Raw genomic sequence first — 23,494 nt, forward strand, 5'->3', positions numbered from 1 at the left:
GCGTGCAGGAGACAGACGTTATTCTGCCGGCCGCGAATGTGATGCGAATTGTCACGTGAACAAGCAAATCCACAAAGATAGAATAATAAAAAATAATATTACGCTAATTAGATAGTTTTAATTTGGAAAACATTTAGATATGTCTAAGTCGAAGTGTCATCTAAAATGTAAGACCTTTCATAAGTAAAAATAAGACTTTATAAGACTTTTTATGGCCTTAAATTTTAAAAATCTAATTTAAGACTTTTTAAGACTTTTTAAGGATCCGCGGGAACCCTGCACAAGCATGCTCAATGAAGCATTTTAAAAGGTTTAAAATGTAAACACAAGTTGTAAATGTCAACATATACAGGTACAATTCAGATATAATCAAGCTATATACAAAAAAATATGATTTACCAAAAAAAAGCGGGTGTAGCCATAGGCTTTTTTCTTTCTTTTTAACTTAGCCACTTTTTAAAAAATGTTGTGCACACAATTATACAGAGAGCTATATTTAAGGCATTGCATTCCCAGAGTATGAGGGTTCCCAAATAGTGCAAATACAACATAAAAAAGGTAAAATTGAGATAAAATCAAACTATATACAGCAAAAAGTAGGTGTGGCAATAGGCGTTTTTTCTTTTCTTTTTTGATTAGAAACTCTACACACTTAATGTATAATTACACAGATATCAACATTACAGGGCTTTCATTCCTTGAGTAAGAGGGGTTGCACTCAATAGTGCAAATATACCATACAAAAGGTAAAATTAACACAAAGTCAAACTATACATATAACTATTTACAACAAATATCAGGTGTTTTTTATTTATTTTATTTTTTATCTGTGCCACTCCTCAAAACAGTTTATCTATATCTACTCGTAAACTACTCCTAAACTACCTAAACTATCTACAGTACTCCTAAACTACTCTCAAAATCTACTCAAACTCTTCCAAAAACTAGCAATAATATATCTCTCTCTATATATAACGTATATATGTCTCTCTTTGTCTACTCTGTAAATCTCTTTCCGCCCACTGTGTGTTCCCCTTAAAACTTCCCCTTAAAACATATTACCGCGTGTGTAGTCACGTAACTCCGCCCTGTCCAGTCTGCGACATTGAAGCAACATGAGCCCCTTTCACACAGCGCGTTGATCCCGGGAAATTGGCAGAACCAACACCTTATGTGAACGCAAACACGACCCGTGATTGATGCCAGGTTGGGGACATAGTAACATTGCCGTGTTCAGTCCCGGAACGCGCGCTGTGTGAAAAAAAGCCATAATCAATGCCGTGTCGTAATGATGGCGCTAAGCCGGGATCGTTCGCCAGCGTGAAACGGTTCGTAATGCGATAGTTTATGATCGAATCAGAGAAAAAAAAATGCACAAGCGTAGTTTCTCGAGAGAAAATCGCAGCTCATAAGCAAACTATAGACGCCGCTGGGACATGTCACGTGTCTTTGCGGGTTGTGTGTGTCTGTGTGAACGCACTCTGTTGATTCCGGAAAATCACTTGCAGTGTGAATGAACCAAAGTCAAACGAACCCGGGTCAAATCCCGGGCCACTTTATCCGGTTATTTTCGGAACCTCTGTGTGAATGGGAACTCAAACACTGAGTCAACTCAGCAACAGGAGCCGCTTGTACCAAAGAAACACGCGAAAAAAGAGAGAGACTGACAAACGCCCAGCAACAAGTGCCTCCACTCCACAAAACAGGTTGCGATAACACAAGCATTTACAAATGCTACACAATATGAAAAGGATTAGTTTTTTTAGTTTTATACAAGTTATATTTTACTTTTAAGATGGCAATATTTACAGTAATTTATTTTGTTTACAAAAATAACTTTTTTCTACATTTTTAGGAAACTTTCTTTTTACATTAAAACTTAATTACTTTTTTATAAGATGTTTTTATTTCAAGCATTGTATGCTTTGTTTGATTCAATTGTTTGAAATATTTAATAAGTAAGCATTAAAAGCTATCTATGTGTTTCCTTATTTTAGAATCACAAAGATAGGATTATGCATTCTTTCATTAAAAAAAATAACCGTGAATATTTACAGTATAAGCCTTGCCAGTGACACATGAGAAATAATTTATTTTAAATAATCGTTCAATAATCGTAATCGAGGTAACTTGTTCGATTAATCGCGATTATGATTTTAGCCAAAATCGTCCAGCCCTACTTTCAATTTCGCTTGTTTGCTCAGCTGGCTCCTCCTCCATTCCCTCAAACGTGCAGCCTGAAGAGCAGAGTCAGCAGATTCACACATTTTTCTCCATTTTGTTTTATGACAAAAACCGACGAAGTTATTAGAATAAATGCAACGCCTGTCGCATCCCATCTGGTGTTCTTTTACGAACGCGTCAACATTTTTTTATATAAAGTTTAAATGATCATATCTCTTTTTTACTTGGTCTATCAACACAAAACAAAAAGTATAATAGAATTTCAAGCCAGCACTTTCGACAGAAGTGGACGGCAGCGCTCAATGTGACCAGAGAATGTCTAATATGGGGCGAAGTTTCACTGGCAGTAAACTTCCTGGTTCTGAACTGGTTGCAGTTCATCTCTGGCTCCATATGAGGGCACTCACAGGACGAGTGCAGAATGAATGGATGTCTATGGAGCTATAACCCTAAAAATCCACTTTTCTCAGGATATAATTTTTTGTCTAGTAATTTGAATGTTGTTTTTGAAAGGAGATGCAAATAAATTACAGATTACTGGGTGTTAGATTTTTTAGAGTCACTTATTTGCTTTAAAAAGTCTTTTAAAATGGCAATGACGTCATACACATTGTACGACCAGAGAACTGCTTTACGGAAATCCTTCAGTCACTTTGGTGCTTTCGCGATCTGCACTTTCTTTTCTCTCGAGGCATCGACAACACCGCTGACACAGGTAAATACACGTGCTAGAAGAGTTTTTTTGTTGTTGTTGTTTTAAAAGACCACGCCGAAAATACTTCGGATGCCACGATGCCATCAAGCGGTATCTCTGGACGTAATCAGTCCTTCACTGACCAATCAAAGTCCATTAGCAGAATGCTAGCGTGTTATGGGCAACCACAACTCAACCTGTAAGAAATCGAAAGGACATAAGTACTTGTTCATTCAACTTTGGACCTATAACCCATGTTGAATTTGCAAAATCTACATTCAAATCTGAGATTTCTCAACGGCAATCGGGTGAAAGAAACAAATTTAGCCGTCTAGCCCCATAGACTCCCATTCATTTTGCACTCGGACAATCGCCCCCCAGTGGAACTCTGGTGGAACTACAACCAAAATTCGGTACAATAGGGCTTAATAGGGTGTGGCCAGGCTTTTCTTAGACGGCTTTGACGTGACTTTGTTTTTATGCTTCGACGTCTTAAACTAGTCATGTAACTTGATCACGCCGGCGTGATCGTCGACCCTGAAGATGGTTTGTTTACTGTGTGTGATTCATTTAATGGAAAGCACATTAACTTCTAGTTGTCTTCGTCCTCCATTCTGCAATGTTTCGGTCTCCCAAGTGTGGTGGCCATAGGGGTGGTGGCGAGCTGTACCGCCGGAAACGGTGCAAAAAATAAATAAATAAAGAAGTGTTGACGCAAAAATATGGCGTTGACATAATTTTGACGTCGAAGTGTCAACGTCATTAACGCGCCGCTACAGCACTAATATATATATATATATATCTTCTCAAGGGACAATACTATAGAAATGAAAATTTGATATAGAGTAGTCATTGTGTTGCTTGTATAGCAGTATATATTTACTGTCCTCTGAAAATAACTCAACATACAGCCATTATTGTCAAAATAGCTGGCAACAAAAGTGAGTACACCCTAAGTGATAATAGCTGTATGTCGTTTAACCATGCAAAGCCACATGTCCTATTAATAATTTTCATGTTCTTGTCTGCTTGACAGAACCATACAAATTTGTGCATCTTGTATGAGAGCAGTTCAAATTTGTTCTTTGAGTACAATTCTCTCATACTGACCACTGGATGTTCAACATGGCACCTCATGGCACAGAACTCTCTAAGGATTTGAGAATTAGAATTGCTTCTCTCCACAAAGATGGCCTAGGCTATAAGAAGATTGGTAACACCCTGAAACTGAGTTACAGTACAGTGGCCAGGGTCATACAGAGGTTTTCCAATACGGGTTCCACTCAGAACAGGCCTCGCAAGGGTTAGTCAAAGAAGTTGAGTCCTCGTGCTGTGCGTCAGGTGCAGAAGCTGGCTTCAAAAAACAGACGCATGAGTGCTGCCAGCATTGCTTTAGAGGTTGCAGAAGCGGAAGTTCAGCTTGTCAGTGCTCAGACCATACGCAGCACACTACAACAAGTCGGTTTGCATGGCCGTCGTCCCAGAAGGAAGCTTCTTCTGAAGCTGGCACACAAGAAAGCCCGCAAATAGTTTGCTGAAAGCAACCTGTCCAAGAGCATGAATTACTGGAATCATGTCCTGTGGTCTGAAGAGATAAGATAAGATAAACTTGTTTGGCTCAGATGGTTTCCAGCATGTGTGGAGACGGCCTGGTGAGGAGTACCAAGAAGATTGTGTCTCGCCTACAGTCAAGCATGGTGCTAGCATCATGGACTGGGGCTGCATGAGTACTGCTGGTACTAGGGAGCTACGCTTCATTGAGGGAAACATGGATACCAACATGTACTGTGACATTCTAAAACAGAACATGATGCCCTCCCTTCAGAAACTGGGCCAAACGGCATGATAACGACCCCAAACACACCGCCAAGTCAAGATGTCAACTGCCTTGCTGAGGAAGGTGAAGGTGATGGAGTGGCCAAGTATGTCTCCAGACCTGAACCCTATTGAGCACCTGTGGGGCATCCTCAAGTGTAAGGTGGAGAAGCGCCATGTGTCTAACATCCAGCAGCTCTGTGATGTCATTGTGGAGGAGTGGAAGAGGACCCCAGCAAAAACCTGTGCAGCTCTGGTGAATTCCATGCCTATTAGGATTAAGGCAGTGCTAGATAACAATGGTGCTCACACAAAATATTGACACTTTGGACATGTTCACTTTTGTTGCCAGATATTTTGACAATAATGGCTGTATGTTAAGTTATTTTCAGAGGACAGTAAATATGAGGAGTTCTTTTCCAAAACGCTATAAATCCATTTCAGTAGTTTTCAGAAAAATTATTTTTTTTACCTAGACCCACACATTTTGTGAATATTCCACTTATCCTGTAAAAATGTTTTATTGGCTCAGTCTGAACATGTTGAACAATGATTATTAAATCAAACAACAATATTGTTTATGATAAATAAAAAGTTAATTTTATTTTTTTTCAAAATGCTATAAATCCATCCATTTTTTTCAGAACGCTATAAATCCATCAATTTTTTTCCAAAAATGTATGGTTTGTCTTTTTTTAAAAAATAAGAGAACATGCAACATATAATCAGGGGCTCATACTATAAATTAGTGATGCACCGATGTGAAAATTGTGGCCGATACAGATAACCGATATTAATATTGATGTTATGGCCGATACCGATATTTACCGATGTCGATATCTCTGTATAGAAAACACATTTTTATGATAATCAAATAAAGAGCTATTTTCCAAAACACTTTTTTTTTTTTTACTTTTGTAATTTATTTTCAGAAATGACTGATATTGGGCACCTTTACCTGTGTGCAAAATATGTCATCAGATTTTCAGAAGAAAAAATAAATATTTATATAAAAATACATTTTTATAAAGGATACAAGTGTGTCCTGAATTCACACTATGAATAAAGCAACCCTGAGTATTCTCAATAAACATCTAACTCACTTGAGACCAAGTCACTGTATTCTGTGAACAGTACAAAAGTTCAAAACGTTAAAGTACAGTACTGTCCTACTAAGGCAAAAGACCTTAACTTCTATTTTATAGCACAATGTTATGATAACACTTAAAATGTAAGCAATATTAACCCTATTAGACTCACTATGATAAAATGTCCTGTATGAACAAAATGTTTTATGTTTCCACTGTTCGATCGCGCCCGCGCCTCTCTCTCTCTCTCACACACGCGCGCGCGCGCATGCGCCCCACACACACACACACACACACACACACACACACACACACACACACACACACACACACACACACACACACACACACACACACACACACACACACACACACACACACACACACACACACACACACACAAACATATTCCAGCATTGCAATCTTGACGTCGCAGCCTAGCTGTTCATAAGAGTCATAGAGCTTCAGAGCTAAGGCAGGGCTACAGATTAGGTGTCCCTAAAGAACTGTATCTTTCCGCATTGTAATGGATTTTCTTTCTCGTCGGTTGTTTGACATGGATTTTAACCAGGGTTCAACAAAAGGTAGGCTTTAAATTACTACATTCCTGCTGCTGGTGTATAATGGGTCTGTCGTTGCGGCTCCAACCAACAAATTCGCGTAGTTTTCAGTCAGTGGACTGTCATTGACAGGCGAGAGCTAGCATTTTATTTCAGTTGTAGCCTACATGTAGCGTTGCATTACGGGCTGTGAATTAAGATATCCTACAAGCCTGCTCTAATGCAGCGCTTGTTACTAGATAATGATTATGGCTCGAAACGTGTTTGTGCCTAGTTTGTGAAGTAGCATCGCTAGCTAAAGGCTACCGCTAGCTATTACTGGATTTTCAAGATTATCTTTTTTATGCACTGCGTGTCATGTTTCATTCTTACCTTTATCATTTTCCCCCGAGAGTATGTCATTATTCCGTAATCTAACAAAACCAATCACTGTGAAACATGTAACTTACATGTGTGTCTGAGGTGATTTAATTGCTACATCATAACCCCATAACTCCAGCGCGACAATACTTTGATGGTCGGTCAGAACAAGGCAGAGCGCCGTAAGCTTCAGCACATTATGTGTGTGTAATGTATGCGCTCCTGCATAAACAAACATCCCCGCCCCCACATAAGCCTACACACACGTCAAATACACAGGAATGATTATCGGCCTGTTCACATCGGCCCTATTTTGACATCGGAACGATACCGATGTGTAAAAAATTGACCATATCGGCCGATATTATATCGGCGGCCGATATATCGTGCATCACTACTATAAATTAATATAAATTAAATTTTGTAACACATTTAGGCTAATAGTCATTTGGTGCCGAACCTGTAATGATAGGCCTAGTAATGATATCAAGTTATTTAGTAATACATTTAGAGTCATTTTTAGTTCAGTGTCAAACCTGTAACAAGTAGGACCAATTTGTCCACTACATATGCATGAAAAAAACGAATAATTAAAAATATTCTATAATGATAACGATATTCAAAAGTAGGGATGGGCACCCCTCCACCACATGCACGCACTCATGCATGTATAGGCTACACAGCGTGTGAGCAAAGCGGAACGGTAAGTAAAAAAAAAAAAACTTAAACATACGTTTCATATTTATGTTTAATAATATAATGTTATTTTTTTTTATTTCATCTATGTTGATTAGGCTATATGAAAAGGGAACCGCATGAGATGAGTACCGGTAAGATAGGATGACCAATATATCGGAAAACATTTGGAATGGGTTAGACATGATTTTGACCACTTATTAAGTTTTGTTTTGAGGAAAGCCTTTCTTTAAAGTGAATTTCGTTTTGTATAAATTGTATCTTCATTTTAATCAATGTTTCATCATCAGATTGACTGGATTAACATATAAGAAGCAAATATAGCAGACAATTGCTGCGCTTGAACTGGAGCGCGTCTCATACATTAACCGAAACACAGCGATACTTGCCTCACAGACCTGAGAACTATAGAAGGCTTGAAATGTCTACTTTTTTAAACAAAACAATTAAAAACGAAAAGAAATGGGCTACTCTCTGCATATGTAGGCTAATTCGCATGAAGTATGCATTTCTCTCTATAGGCGCGTTGACTACTGCGAAGATGGCGAGTCAGCATCGTCAACTTTATCTTTGCAGCTGACACTGACAGAAAACACTAGTTTATTTACCCTCTGGGGACCAAAAACGTGCCCCCGCGTTTTGCTAGTTTTTTTTCACATAACAGGAAAATAGACTTAAAATACTCTTGTCATTTTTGGTCATACAGACTTAAGGACCTTGAAATATAAAAAAATAAACTGTTGAATGTCTATTTTTTTATGTGTCCACTTACAATCGAAATAAAAAATTGTGCTTTTGTAAAATAATGAAAATAAACAGGGTGCGCTTTCTGTCTCTCCACCTCCGTTAACCTTTTTTCTGGAGCAATTCTCTAAACTTAAACAAAACTCAGCGAATACTATTCACCCAGGCATGAGCAATATATCTTTATAATCATTTAAGTTTGTACTTTTAAAATATTTAATTCAAAACTAAAATAAATATTCTCTGTTCATGTAATATATAAAAAAAGAGAGAGGTGTCAGCCGATCTCATCGTTCTCTCAGCTCATTATTCTGCCAATGTGACACGCCCACGGAGAGCGCGCGCTATTGAAACGCAAACGACAATTTTCTTTTCAAGGATGTTTCCAACTCTAACTTTAAACAAATTCTGTAGAATGGCCCATATAGCCTATTTGAACAGGATTTGTTTCCAGGAATGACTATGTACCAAAAATGTGCTTTTGACTTTCATTTATATTTGGATAATATATTTACACTGCCGTTCAAAAGTTTGGGGTCGGTAAGATTTGTAATGTTTTTAAAAGAAGTCACTTATGCTCACCAATGCTGTATTTATTTCATTAAAAATACAACAAAAAAAGTAATATAGTGAAATATTATTACAATTTAAAATAACTGTTTTCGATTTTAATATATTTTAAAATATTATTTATTCCTGTGATCAAAGCTGAATTTTCAGCATCATTACTCCAGTCTTCAGTCACATGATCCGTGAACAGATGATGATGAACAGAAAGTTAAAAACAAAAGCATTTATTTGAAATAGAATCTTTGGAAACATTATAAATGTCTTTACTGTCACTTTTGATCAATTTAATTCCTCCTTGATGAATACAAGTATTGATTTATTTTATTTCCCCAAAAAAATTAAATAAAAATACTTACTGACCCCAAAGTTTTGAACGGTTGTGTTTAATGTTACAAAAGATTCTATTTCAGATAAATGCTGTTCTTTTGAACTTTCTATTTATCAAAGAATCCTGAAATAAAAATGTAAATATTTTCAATATTTATATGTTTTCAACATTGATAATATTGAGAGATGTTTCTTGAGCATCAAATCAGCATATTAGAATGATTTCTGAAGGACCATGTGACACTGAAGACTGGAGTAATGATGCTAAAAATTCAACTTTAAAATCACAGGAATAAATTATTTTTTAAAACATATTAAAATCGAAAACAGTTATTTAAAATTGTAATAATATTTCACAATATTACTGATTTTTTGTTGTATTTTTTATTAAACAAATACAGCATTGGTGAGCATAAGTGACTTATTTTAAAAACATTAACAATCGTACCGACCCCAAACTTTTGAACGGCAGTGTGTGTATATATATATATATTTTTCTTTTTTTTTTCTCCTCACATTCTTTCTTGTGTCACACACCTGAATGAAAGGCTGATTATGCGAGACATTGTCTTCTCAGGTGTGAATTATTCATGATAGGGGTTGGGCCGTTCACGCCCACACGCATATTGCATTTCCAAACAAAAAGTGTTTTACAAAATTTAAATCAATGTATTGTTTTATGTGAATGATTAGGCAGGATGATTTTCAGATCATTTTGAAGCAAAAACTCTAGGCCACAACAAGACATTAGTCAAAAGTCTTGTGGACACATATTTAGTATGTGTTTTGTGGCCTTATTTCAGTAATCAATAACCATGCATAAACAATCTCAAAAATACAAACATGTACATACATGTTGCTCACATATTATGGGAGCCCTGTTTGTGCTAAATAGAGTGTAATTACACCGTTGCCATTAATATGCTTATAAGCAACTGAAAAAAGCACAAATGTCAGGGCATGTCAAAACATCTCAAGGGCCCCAAAAACACCTTGGTAACCCCCAGAGGGTTAATAAACAATTCAAATGTTTCATGCATAATCATTACTTTTGCCGGTTCTTTATGGCAAGCTTTATGCGTGCGTTGAGATGCGGAATAGGCAATTAAAAATGCTCATTATGGTTTCTCTCCCATATAAGTAATTAAATCAATATAAATATGTGATTAGACTAATGGCTTAAATGAACTATTACTAGTCGACTAGAAAACTAGCACTCATTTTGAGGAATGAATGAACATAAACAAACCTCTGTTCAGAGCGCCACCGTGTTGGATTGCGTAGAACGCTCACTGAATTCTGATTAGTCGAGAGGATTTATCGCGTTTAGGCTAAAAATAGGTTCGGCGCTTATCGCCGGTTTGGTTTGGAAAGAAACTGCATCTTGCAGTACATTTTAAACAAGGAAATATAGTGATTTGGCATGAAACGTTGATGGAGCAGTGAATAGGTTCAGTACACAGCAAAATGACATGACAATTTTTTTAAATGGCGTTTATCGCGTTTTGGAAAAGAGCTCTACATATATACTGCTGTACAAGCAGCACATTACTACTCTACAATCTATTCAAGTTTCATTTGTATAGTATTGTCCTTTGAGAAGATATACTAAAATGTTTGCTGAAATGTGTACTCACTTTTGTGAGATAGCCTACTGTGTGTTTGTATATATATATATATATATATATATATATATATATACAGGTCCTTCTCAAAAAATTAGCATATTGTGATAAAGTTTATTATTTTCCATAATGTAATAATAAAAATTAAACTTTCATATATTTTAGATTCATTGCACACCAACTGAAATATTTCAGGTCTTTTATTGTTTTAAAACTGATGATTTTGGCATACAGCTCATGAAAACCCAAAATTCCTATCTCAAAAAAATTACATATTATGAAAAGGGTCTCTAAACGAGCTATTAACCTAATCATCTGAATCAACTAATTAACTCTAAACACCTGCAAAAGATTTCTGAGGCTTTTAAAAACTCCCAGCCTGTTTCATTACTCAAAACCGCAATCATGGGTAAGACTGCCGACCTGACTGCTGTCCAGAAGTCCATCATTGACGCCCTCAAGCAAGAGGGTAAGACACAGAAAGAAATTTCTGAACAAATATGCTGTTCCCAGAGTGCTGTATCAAGGCACCTCAGTGGGAAGTCTGTGGGAAGGAAAAAGTGTGGCAAAAAACGCTGCACAACAAGAAGAGGTGACCGGACCCTGAGGAAGATTGTGGAGAAGGACCGATTCCAGACCTTGGGGGACCTGCGGAAGCAGTGGACTGAGTCTGGAGTATAAACATCCAGAGCCACCGTGCACAGGCGTGTGCAGGAAATGGGCTACAGGTGCCGCATTCCCCAGGTCAAGCCACTTTTGAACCAGAAAAAGCGGCAGAAGCGCCTGACCTGGGCTACAGAGAAGCAGCACTTGACTGTTGCTCAGTGGTCCAAAGTACTTTTTTTCGGATGAATGCAAATTTTGCATGTCATTCGGAAATCAAGGTGCCAGAGTCTGGAGGAAGACTTGGGAGAAGGAAATGCCAAAATGCCTGAAGTCCAGTGTCAAGTACCCACAGTCAGTGATGGTCTGGGGTGCCATGTCAGCTGCTGGTGTAGGTCCACTGTGTTTTATCAAGGGCAGGGTCAATGCAGCTAGCGATCAGGAGATTTTGGACCACTTCATGCTTCCATCTGATTTCATTTTTCAGCACGACCTGGCACCTGCTCACAGTGCCAAAACCACTGATAAATGGTTTACTGACCATGGTATTACTGTGCTCAATTGGCCTGCCAACTCTCCTGACCCGAACCCCATAGAGAATCTGTGGGATATTGTGAAGAGAAAGTTGAAAGACACAAGACCGAACACTCTGGATGAGCTTAAGGCCGCTATTGAAGCATCCTGGGCCTCCATAACACCTCAGCAGTGCCACAGGCTGATTGCCTCCATGCCACGCCGCATTGAAGCAGTCATTTCTGCAAAAGGATTCCCGACCAAGTATTGAGTGCACAACTGAACATAATTATTTGAAGGTTCACTTTTTTGTATTAAAAACACTTATTTTATTGGTCGGATGAAATATGCTAATTTTTGAGATAGGAATTTTGGGTTTTCATGAGCTGTATGCCAAAATCATCAGTATTAAAACAATAAAATTCCTGAAATATTTCAGTTGGTGTGCAATGAATCTAAAATATATGAAAGTTTAATTTTTATCATTACATTATGGAAAATAATGAACTTTATCACAATATGCTAATTTTTTGAGAAGGACCTGTATATATATACAGTGCCCTCCACAATTATTGGCACCCGTTTAAGATGTGGTCGAGGACTTCTAAAAATTCTCCTTTTTTTAAACAACATAGAACATAATAGCAAAAAAAGTGAAAAATCCAACCTTTTATTCAAGTACATTACTTTGGTGGTAAAAAAAAATGAATCACACATTTAGAAGAAAAAAAACCTTGAAATCATGTGTCCCACAATTATTGGCACCCCTGATGTTAATACTTTGTACAACCCCCTTTTGCCAATAAGACAACACTTAATCTCCTCCTATAACATTTCACAAGATTGGAGAACACAGAGAGAGGGATCTTTGACCATTCTTCTTTGCACAATCTTTCTAGATCATCCAGTGTCCTGGGTCCTCTCTTATGCACTCTCCTCTTTAGCTCGCCCCACAGGTTTTCGATTGGGTTGAGGTCTGGGGACTGAGATGGCCATGGGAGGACCTTGAGTTTGTGACTGCTGAACCATTTTTGTATAGATTTTGCCACATGTTTTGGATCATTATCCTGCTGAAAGACCCAATGACGACCCATCTTCAGCTTTCCGGCAGAGGCCATCAGGTTTTTATTTAAAATGTCCTGGTAGTTCAAAGCGTTCATAATGCCATGCACCCTAACAAGGTTCCCAAGGCGGAGAAACAGAAGAGAAACAGGCCCACAGCATCACAGATCCTCCACCATACTTCACGGTGGGTATGAGGTGCTTTTCGGCATACTCATCTTTTGTTTTACGCCAGACCCACTTACAGTGTTTGTTGCCAAAAAGTCTCTGTGATCTTAGTCTCATCTGACCAAAGCACACAATCCCAGTGAAGTGCATGCCTCCCAAACAGCTTGTTGGCATGTCTGATGGTTGTTTTGGAGACTTTGTGACGCCAAGATGCCACTCTTTGATGCAATTCTCTGACAGTGAGCTTAGGACTTTTTTTTTTTTACTTCTCTTACCATCACTGTGCGTTGTGGCAAGATAAACTTGGGACTTCTTCCAGCCTTGTTTGTCACTGTTCCAGTTGTTTTAAACTTCTTAATGATTCCTCTGACTGTAGATACTGGCAAGTTAAGGCGAGCCATTGCCTGACTTATCAAGGTCGACACACATCTGCCTTACTTGAATGGTGTGTTCTCTTGTCTTTGCCATGTTGACAAATGGGTGAGAATTAGGCTTCTGTGTCACGTCATATTTATACCCCAGGGAAACAGGAAGTCATGAATTACTAATTAAAAGTTCCTAGATACCCTGACCAACTTTAGCAACTACAGAAAAATATATTTAAAAAAAAATCAATTAAATTATTCAGCGGAATTGTTAGGGGTGCCAATAATTGTGGGACACATGATTTCAAGTTAGTTTTTTTCTAAATGTGTGATTTTTTTTTCACCACCAAAGTAATGTACTTAAATAAAAGGTTGGATTTTTCTCTTTTTTTGCATTTGGGTTCTATGTTGTTTAAAAAAAAAGGAGAATTTTTAGAAGTCCTCGACCACACCTTAAACAGGGGTGCCAATTGAGGAGGGCACTGTATATATATATGGGATTGTAACGGTACATGTATTCATCCCAAACCGTACGGTACGGACTTTGCAGCTCGGTGTATGCAGTCACACAACGAATACATACAGTCAAAGGCAGTCCACACTCCAATCCAGAAGGGGGGTGGTGCGTGGTAATATAATGCTGTTTGCTACCAGTAAAAAGCGAAGAGGAAAAGGAAGATACGATTGATTGGTATGTTTACATCTATAAACCAGTTTTTCAACTGCGGAAAGATATCAATAAAACAGTTTGAGAATAGCATTACATTTACCTCAGGCATTTAGTGTCGACAGTAAGTTAGTTCGCTAGAGAAATGAACTCTAGAGAAGCATTTTTATATGCATTATATTAACCTATTCATTATATTTACTTAACCTGTTAGTAATATCTTGATTATTTAATGAATGTTTAAATAAATTTGTCATGAAAACAAGATATGACAGCCACTGTGTAAATGATTATATTTCAATAATTGGAGTAGAAATTTAATTAGATTTAGAAGTTAATGCAAAACCTGCCTTATGTGCAATTTACAGTACTTTTTTTTGTTTGGACGTTTGGACTACTATGCGATTTTTCCAGATCCTACTAACCTATAATAATACCTGCCCACGGAATATGCAAAAAAGGGCCCGGCTGAGCTGCATTAGAAAAGACAGTGTTGTTTTTTCCACAACATCCCCAAAACTTTGTTTGACATTCCTAAGGCTGCCAAACTTAAGAGTGCTTAAGATGTATTTTAAACACTGTTCCTGAACATTAAAACCCAAACGTTTATCTGTGCACTGAACATTTTATGGAGAAAAGCTTTGAAAGCTCTCGCTTTTGTAAGATGGTTCACCGCTCCTTATGAAAATTAGCCATGATTTTGTGATCGATTACGGTTTGTATCACCTTAGTTTTCCGACAAATATCACAATTAAATGGTGGATAACATTGTATCTATAATGTATAAGAAAATTACAAACATACCACTCTGAAACGTCCCGTGAAATCTGTGCTTGCAAAGTCTGTGCATAAAATCCGTTCTGCAATGTCCTCTTGTTCGTTAACATTGTCAGGGTCTGAATCGGGCTCGAATCGGGCATCCTTATTCACATATTGGCACTGGAGAAGAACTCGCAGTTATGGAAGGGTGGGACATTTCCAGAACACGCGCTACATAATAGTTCCCGGAGCGTTGCAGATCAGCTCAATCTGCACAATTGTAGGTAAAAGTATATATATATATTTTTTTTTTTTTTGAAAATGACCTATCGTTTTGCTAGACAAGACCCCCCTCCTTAGCTGCGACCGTGCACAGCATTTTCAAGCACTTCAAAGACCTTTGAAACTGCATTGATTTGGACTTCAAAACAGTGGTTGTCATTCAAGTCCACTATTCGAAGAAAAATCCAGAAATGTTTTCCTCAAAAAACTTATTTTCTCTTCCACTGAGGAAAGAAAGACATGGATATCTTGGATGGCATTGGGGTGAGTAAATTATTAGGAAATTTTCATTTTGAGGTGAACTAATCCTTTAAGGCATCAACTGAGTAACACTGTAGCGGTTCACTTTATGAACAGCGCTGACGCCAGTCATGGGAAATCCCCATGAAATGTTGATAGGATATCTTCTTTTAAATTGTGACTAGTGGTGTAACGATACATTGTTTTATCTCGACATAAAAATGTGACAATATGTATCGATGTAAACTACATGATTTGCAACATACAGTTAGTGTTATTAAAGGCTCAGCTTACTGTATTTATAAGGTATATTTCATTCCTCAAAGTCAAAGCGCAAACATAATTTAAATCACCATCACATTTAGTTTTAGTGGTATGATTATTCAAAGTATTTTAGATGGTTTATTATTATATGTATAATGCATTAATAGTGGGATAGGCAGGACATAGCAAGCACTGGGAGAGTCTGTGCAACAAATGCCTGCATTGAAAGCGTGAGTTTCAGTGACATTACTACATTAAAATACTATATGATGTTAAATTTAATGTATAATAATTCAATGGGTGGATATTTGTGGGTCCTTATAATAATAATAAAAATGTAATAATAATAATAAAAAACGTCTTTATTTAAAATATCGTGATAATATTGTATCGTGAGTTCAGTATCACGATTTGTATCGTATCACGGCACCCCTACTTCTGACAAATGATGGCAAACTGATTTTTCACACAAACAGGCTATATGACTGTATATTACCTGAAGCATGACAGACGCATGTAATCGGACACGCTCTGTGTGATTTAAGTGATGTGATTTTTAGCCAAGTATGGTATTCCATGATCCCATACTCAAAGTTTGTGCTCTGCATTTCACCCATCCAAGTGCACACACACAACAGTGACAGTGAGTATTGAACACACACACACTGTGAACACAAACCCAGAGCAGAGGGTGCTAGTGCTGTTGTGCCCGGGGAGTGATTGTGGCACCTCAGTTGTTGGTAGAGTGGAAGAGAGTGGTGTTCATTCACTCCCCCCACCTACATGTCCTGCCGGTACTGAGACTCGAACCGGCTACCTTCGGGTTACAAGTCCGACTCTCTTACCATTAGGCCACAACTGTGTGCGTGGAGGACTTGCCTGAGAACCGCCTCCACCTCAGACACAGTGAGCAGACGAGATGCTGAAAAATAGCTGAATTTATAAAAATTACCCCGTTCAAAAGTTTACAATACATACCCTTGATTCTTAATACTGTGTCGTTACCTGGATGATCCACGATGGTGAAAACATTTGAACAGGATGGTACTGCCCTCCGGAAGCAACAGAAGATACTTATAAGTTTCCCTGAAGTGTTTCCTTCTGGAGCATTAGTGAATGTCTGAACCTTTTTTAATAGTTGTGTTTGAGTCTCTCAATTGTCCTCAGTGTGAAAAGATGGATCTTAAAATCACACAGACACTGCTGGAAAAGGTTCAAATATGCAAAAGATGCTGGAAAACTGAAGAATTTTTGTGACCTGGAGAATTTTTCTGAAGAACATTGGGCGGTTTAACAAGATCGTGTCGTGGATCATCCACATAACTACACACATTATTTAGAATCAAGGGTTCATAAACTTTTGAACATTCACATTTTTATAAATTCAGGTATTTTTTTGTCTTGTGGACTATATGTAAACCTCTTTAATGTAAAATATCTTATTCAGGAGAGTACTGAAAAATAAACTAACATGCATTTTGAGCATGCAAACCTATTCTGGTCTATACTCACCATGATAACTTGTCCAGCACATCTGTTAGGTGTTCACATTCAGGGCTGAGGAACGGGCTAGCCTCAGCGCAGCACATTATAGATACCGTGTACATCTCCAACAGAGGAAGCGGATATTCATCTGGTCTCCACTGACATCCATGCTGCATCAAAACCTGAAAGAAAAAAAAGAGCCAGGAATGAACGGTTCAGTCCAAACTACATATATTCTCAGTGATAACCCAAAACCAATAACAAAGGCATCTAACAGTAGTAGTAAAAATTTTTTTTAAATATGGTACATCTGATGAAAAGTAGTGATTGATATGTTATTACATTACATATGCGGATGCCATGTTGCGATCAAATACAATTGACAGGATCTAGAATGATTAATTTAATCTGATAATCAAAGAATTTGACAGACTGATACTTGAGAACACAGCTGTTTTCTTCAGAAAAAGACATGATTATTACAAAATCATCTCGATGTTACATCAGCTGATTATATATATATATATATATAATTATATATATATATTATATATATTATATATATATATATATAATCCTAATTATATATATATATATATATATATATATATATATATATATATATATATATATATATATAATTAGGATTATATGACCATATAAGTACCTTAAATAACTGTTCTGAGTGAAAGTAAAGGCTGCTGCTACAATAAGCTAATGTGTTAGCCATCAGAAGCAGTCACCATACCATACACAAACAGCATGTCTAAGATTTAATGACTGTGAAACACAATCATGCTTCGTCTCTTCAATATACAGCTTTTTATGTTTTTCACATCATATTTATGAATGATTGTATAAGTATTGTTAGTTTTGTTATCGTTGGTGCAGCGATGCAAACATGCAGCATCGTCCACGAACAAAGACTGGTAGATTAAAACGCATGAATAAAGTCGTACTTGACAGAAATCCCGACAAAAACTATTGGAGGCATCTAGCGTCGACTCGGTGCTCCTTTTTAATTCAGAGATAAGATCCTGAAATTTCTGTTTAAGGGCCACAGCCTCAATCGCGCTGCCCTCCTCCTCCGCCATCTTCGCTGCATTCACACCAGCCCAAATATCTCAAAATACTACGGCCAAGGCCTGATCCAAATATTCATGACCCGTGCATTCACTATTAGAGGGCTACCGAACAACGTCAGCACAGCCCAATTAATATTCAAGCAATAATAATAATAATAAAAATCTGCAGCAAGGTAACAGAGCGATTTGCCTACAATACATATTTAATATTTATGGGTGGGAAGCAGTCGCCATAGCAACTGTTCTGAAGTACGTCAAAGAAACATAATTAACATTCAATCATGATTCAATCTTTCCTCACAGTAGTATTCGAAATTTCTCTTCGAGTAGCCTACGGCAATGTCTTAATTCACAAAAAATTTATGCCATTGACACAAAAATAAATCTTTCTTAGGCTACTTTCTTTAAAAACTCAGCTTGCGATTTCATAAAACAATTTAAAATATAAACATGGAGACATTTTTTTTACCCCGTGTGTCCGATCTTATCAGGCATGTTTTTTTAAACAAAGTAATGTAATAGCAGAGTAATACATGATATCAGTCACCAGTAAACAGGCATAGAAAATTGATGGAGAAAAGAAACGAAGCAGCTATGTCAAGCAATCTTATTTTTAATTAATGTATTTGAACAATCTTACAGCAGTGACAAAAGAAGTAATTACCAATAAAAGAGGGCTTAAATTAATATCAAGCATATCTTGAATTTTAAAAATTCAATTTAATTCTAATAGCATTTTATGCTATTAAAATAAGCACTGCAGTAAAATGACAGGTAGACAGGAATATAACTAAATGTAAGCAAACAAGTAAATTAGTAACATAGTGTTTTTAAGACTTGTGATAGTAACAGGTGCTACAGTGGCAGTCTGTGTGGTTCACTAGTTTGACATCATTGACAAGTACCTACAAACAAACACAAACAATATTTATTATGTAATAACAAAAGAAATAATGTAATATAATAGCAGTTATTAATTCAGATTTTACCCGTTTGACTTCTTTGGCTACACAGCATGTAGCTTCTGATGTGATATTTTTCGGAACAAGCATGGTTTTCTTGGACCTCAGGGGTGTGGGGTAAGCCCTAGAAAAGCAGCATCCCATACACTGATAGACAGGAGCCCCAGGTTTTGAGAAAATGTTGTTCTCCTTGAGTTTGCAGTCCTCACATTCAACTTGTAAACACACACACACACACACACACACACACACACACACACACACACACACACACACACACACACACACACACACACACACACATGAAGGAAAACGTAGCAGTTCCATTTTAAGTATTAGAATTTAGTCATTGATTATCAACTTACAGTTAGTCGTATCATTTCTTGGATACAGTTGTCCAAGATGAATAAGCATTATAAACAATAATATACTAGCTCCAGCATATCTTGTCCAAAACATGATCGCTATAATAGAAAAAATAAAACAGAAGAAAAAGGAACACACTTTACAAACCACACTCACATTTTTAAAATACATCAAATATGTACAAACACCCTGATACATTTTTTTTCCCAATGTTATATTTGTACATTTTAAGTGAATTCTTTAAGATCACAAAATATTTAATTAAAAAAAAATTTTTTACCTTTGTTCTTGACTTCAAGTGAGATGTGATCAATCTGTCTTCTCAGACAGCGGTATAACTACCTTTTATACGTTCCTTATGCCTGCCCCATGTTGTGTGTGTGTGAGATTGTGTGTGCATTGCATGTGATTGTTCTCTTGCTGACCTTGTAATCCATTAGTTAAATGAAGAACTGAATATGTACTGTAGTTTCAATTAACTATATTTTGGCTTGAGATCTCTGACCGGCATTACATTGTTGATTGTGATAACGCAAACTAAGCTTGTACATATAACACATTTGTTCTGTTTTCAATTCAACCTCCAGATTGTTACATGATTTACTGTCACATGAAGTAATCTGTAATTAACGTTGTACCTTAACTCTTCTATAAACACACAGTATCAATTGTCAAGGATGAATGTTTGCTTGCCTTGACTATCTCTCAATCTTTCCATCTGCAGCAAATCCACAAGACCTTGGTTTGGACTGTGCTGTTTCATGCCTGATGCAAAGGTAATTCAATATTTTCAATGCCAGATGGAGAGGAGTATTTGACATTAACAAACTAAGACCGAAAAAAAAAGAACAATGGCAACATGCAAACATATTCCAAAAAAATGCTCGTTCTCTTTTCTATTTTATGCTATATTTTCAACTCTGCAGTTTATTTGAGACCTTTCTGCATTACTACTTCATTACTTCTGCTTTCACGTTCTCAAATTATGAAAGGCAGTGTACAAATACCTTTTTTTAAGACCAAGCAAACAAACATTTGGAAGGGAATACAATACATTAACATTTTCTGTACACAACATTTTCAAACATAAACGCCTCCATGAAAAACAATTCTCAACAGATCTCCATTTCACAAAAATAGAATGCTTGAATACACATGCTCCAAACCACTAACCCATCAGATGCTCTATATGACACTGCCATTTCACCTGAATAGTGTTTCTGTGTACACGCAATTTTCATTAAACATGTAAAAACAAGAATTTATTCATTTGGTGATAAAAATAGAAGCTCAACAATGTTTTTCTCATGTCCTATGTTAGCCAGTAGTTATATAACAATAATAACGCATGCATGATTTAAAACCAACCTATGGTGGTAAAACGTTATAAATTAAATACGCCAAGACAACTAATATTCTACAAATAATTGACAAAGCAGTCCTAACAATTTATCATCATTTATAACATTCATGACCACACACTATAGACAGATGTAACAAACAAATTTTTCTTTTTAAGACTTTTAGGCTGGAACAAAGATTTCCTCAATTGCACTACATCTCTGAACCACAAGATTCGGAAAAGGGGCATCAGCGCATGTTTGTCAAATTTTACAGGTTACTGAAATTAATTTGCACTAACAGCTATAATCTAATAAACCCAGTGGAGCAGAAATGATCTTCTTTTCATATTAAAATGAAGCACAAGAAAACAATCCCTCATGCAACATTTTATGAATTTAAGACTTTTTTTGCTGTATGTCCCAGTATAGCCCAATTAAAAGTCATGCGGTGTACCACGGCAGATATGGTTAATATGGTTTTAGCCGCATGAAGCTAACAAGAACTAGGCTAAGAATAACCGATAACCTGTTTATCAATGGTGATTTTATTAAACTGCATGGCAGACTCCAAGCAGGGATGATGTGTAAACAACTGACTCAGATGTCATTGTTAAGATGACGAAAAAAAGAATGTGGTGAGCAAATAAAAGTTATTTTTTATTAGCACTGCATTATTAACACAAGCTGTTATGCACACTTAGTTCCTTGTTCACATTAGATTTGTATTTCTTATTTATTTAGGCACATGTGTGCAAAAGAGTAATTGCAATTGTCTACAATTTGTACAATATCTTAATGCACATGGCTTGATCAAAACTGATGAGTTGATTCTAGGTGAAATTGTCAAACTCTTCACAACTTCTAAACATTCTTTCATTGTGTGAGCCATCACATGCAAAATTATCCATTCAATTATTGAAAATGTTAAGACATGTATATTCCATAAATATCAGACATGCCATGTTTGTAATGTCTGCTAAATTGGCAACTGGCCTGCCATTGTAATGAAATAGTAATAACAATTTTATTAATCAACCTATCAAGTTTGGAAGCATATATACAGTATATGCAGTTTGCCAAGCACAATCACTACCATTTTTGAACATGGAGGAACAAACAGCAGTAGCTACATAAATACATTTGTATTTATTCAGTATATTTATTGGTAACACTTTATATACGTGTCTTGCATAAGGTTCATTACTTAACATTAGTTAACTACATTAGTTAGCATGAACTAATAATGAACTGCACTTATACAGCATTTAATAATCTTTGTTTCAACATTTACTAATACTTTATTAAAATCTTGTTAACATTAATGCATTGTGAAGTAACAAGAACAAACAATGAACATCTGTATTTTTACTAACGCACATTAACAAAGATAAACAATTAATATATTAACTAAATGTTAACTAATGAACCTTATTGCAGTGTTACCCATATATTTTTTACAAATGTGTTACATAATGTAAACTAAACAATTCACATGCTGTGAATTTTCAGTTTATATGCAAAACAAATCTGTTAAAAAAAGTACTATATAATTGAAAATTTTAATTTTCTTTTTGTATTATAGTATATACCATTTCTAGTAAATTTTTACCTACTGTTAAAATCTATCTAAAAAGCTCAGTGATACACAAGAGTATTCAGCTAGACAAAACTGACATTCTTGTATAATATAAAAAGCAGTCAGTGCCAACAAAAAACGTAGGAAAAAAAATTAGTTGAATATAATAAACATTTCCATGGTGAAAAACAAAACAACTAAACATTTTGAGCAATGTGGCAAAATGTGGCACTTTATTTTGATGACACTGCATGGCCAAATTACTGACGCAATAACTAGGTCTTAAAGCATGAATTAATGTTTGGGGTGTGCAACTACATTTTGCTGACATGCAATTGAGTTCCGATGTTCCAGCAAACAGTTGTGACAACTGCACTTACAGTTTAAAGCAGGGGTGTCCAGTCCTGCTCCTGCAGAGCCAAGCTTCAATCCCAGTTAAACACACCTGAACCAGCTAATCAAGCTCTTACTAGGCATTCTACAGTAGAAAACTTTCAGGCAGGTGTGTTGATGCAAGATGGAGCCAAACTCTAATTTGGACACTCCTGGTTTAGAGAACGTTAAGCCAGTTTTCAGACAGTCGTTTTGTCATTTTCAAAACAGTAACATGATAGTTACTGTAATAGTCAAGGACTACTAGGACAAGTTCATTTGCTTGATTTAAACAATGTTATTGTTGGGAGGAAACCAATTTACAATACAGCCACAAGCTGCAATATCAGGGTCCAAGCACCAATACTCCATATGAATAAATAGCGATCCAATTGAAATGTATCTTATGGTGTGCTTTTTATAGCAAAGTCCATCTTGAATCATCTCTGAAAGTTAGTTTGACCAAAATTTATTTGGTGTGCGTGGACTCATATTCATCATTTAAATTTATGAAAAACGCATGGTCAAAACAATTTCAAATGAATGTGAAGATCTGCAGCCCAAAACCTTATCTGAAACATTTGTCTTTTTATTATTATAATTTATTTCCACTGTACATGTATGTATCTAATCTTATGCTTGCATTTTCCAAACACAAATAAAAGTATTTTAAGAATTTTTTTAATACATAGTGAAAAAGAAAAATTGTCCCCATTTTA

The 23,494-nt window shown here is 36.4% G+C and overlaps 2 protein-coding genes across 3 annotated transcripts in view; both read right to left on the reverse strand.

The window, feature by feature from the left end:
* The window catches only part of znf292a (zinc finger protein 292a), a 59,934-nt gene extending 41,730 nt beyond the window's left edge, over window positions 1-18,204 (reverse strand). The window contains exons 1-2 of one of the 2 annotated variants that reach the window (XM_077238629.1): window positions 18,031-18,200; window positions 17,099-17,253 (exon numbers count right to left, since the gene is read on the reverse strand). In XM_077238629.1, coding sequence (XP_077094744.1) covers window positions 17,099-17,253; window positions 18,031-18,165 — 290 coding nt within the window. In that variant the 5' untranslated portion in view covers window positions 18,166-18,200. Of the gene's footprint in view, window positions 1-17,098; window positions 17,254-18,030 lie in introns of both variants that reach the window. The other variant, XM_077238631.1, reaches the window with a different exon arrangement.
* Window positions 18,205-18,909: 705 nt separating this feature from the next.
* On the reverse strand, window positions 18,910-19,670 carry cga (glycoprotein hormones, alpha polypeptide). The gene is made up of 3 exons (XM_077238689.1): window positions 19,484-19,670; window positions 19,146-19,333; window positions 18,910-19,061 (listed from the first exon to the last, which is right to left on the reverse strand). Exons 1-3 carry the CDS (start codon window positions 19,653-19,655, stop codon window positions 18,987-18,989), a joined length of 435 nt encoding a protein of 144 aa, XP_077094804.1. The 5' UTR covers window positions 19,656-19,670; the 3' UTR covers window positions 18,910-18,986.
* Window positions 19,671-23,494: the final 3,824 nt, after the last annotated feature.

Source organism: Siphateles boraxobius, unplaced genomic scaffold, assembly GCF_051911475.1.
Source record: "Siphateles boraxobius isolate OS27281-9 unplaced genomic scaffold, OSU_SipBor_1 22, whole genome shotgun sequence".
NCBI classification, from domain to species: Eukaryota; Metazoa; Chordata; class Actinopteri; order Cypriniformes; family Leuciscidae; genus Siphateles; species Siphateles boraxobius.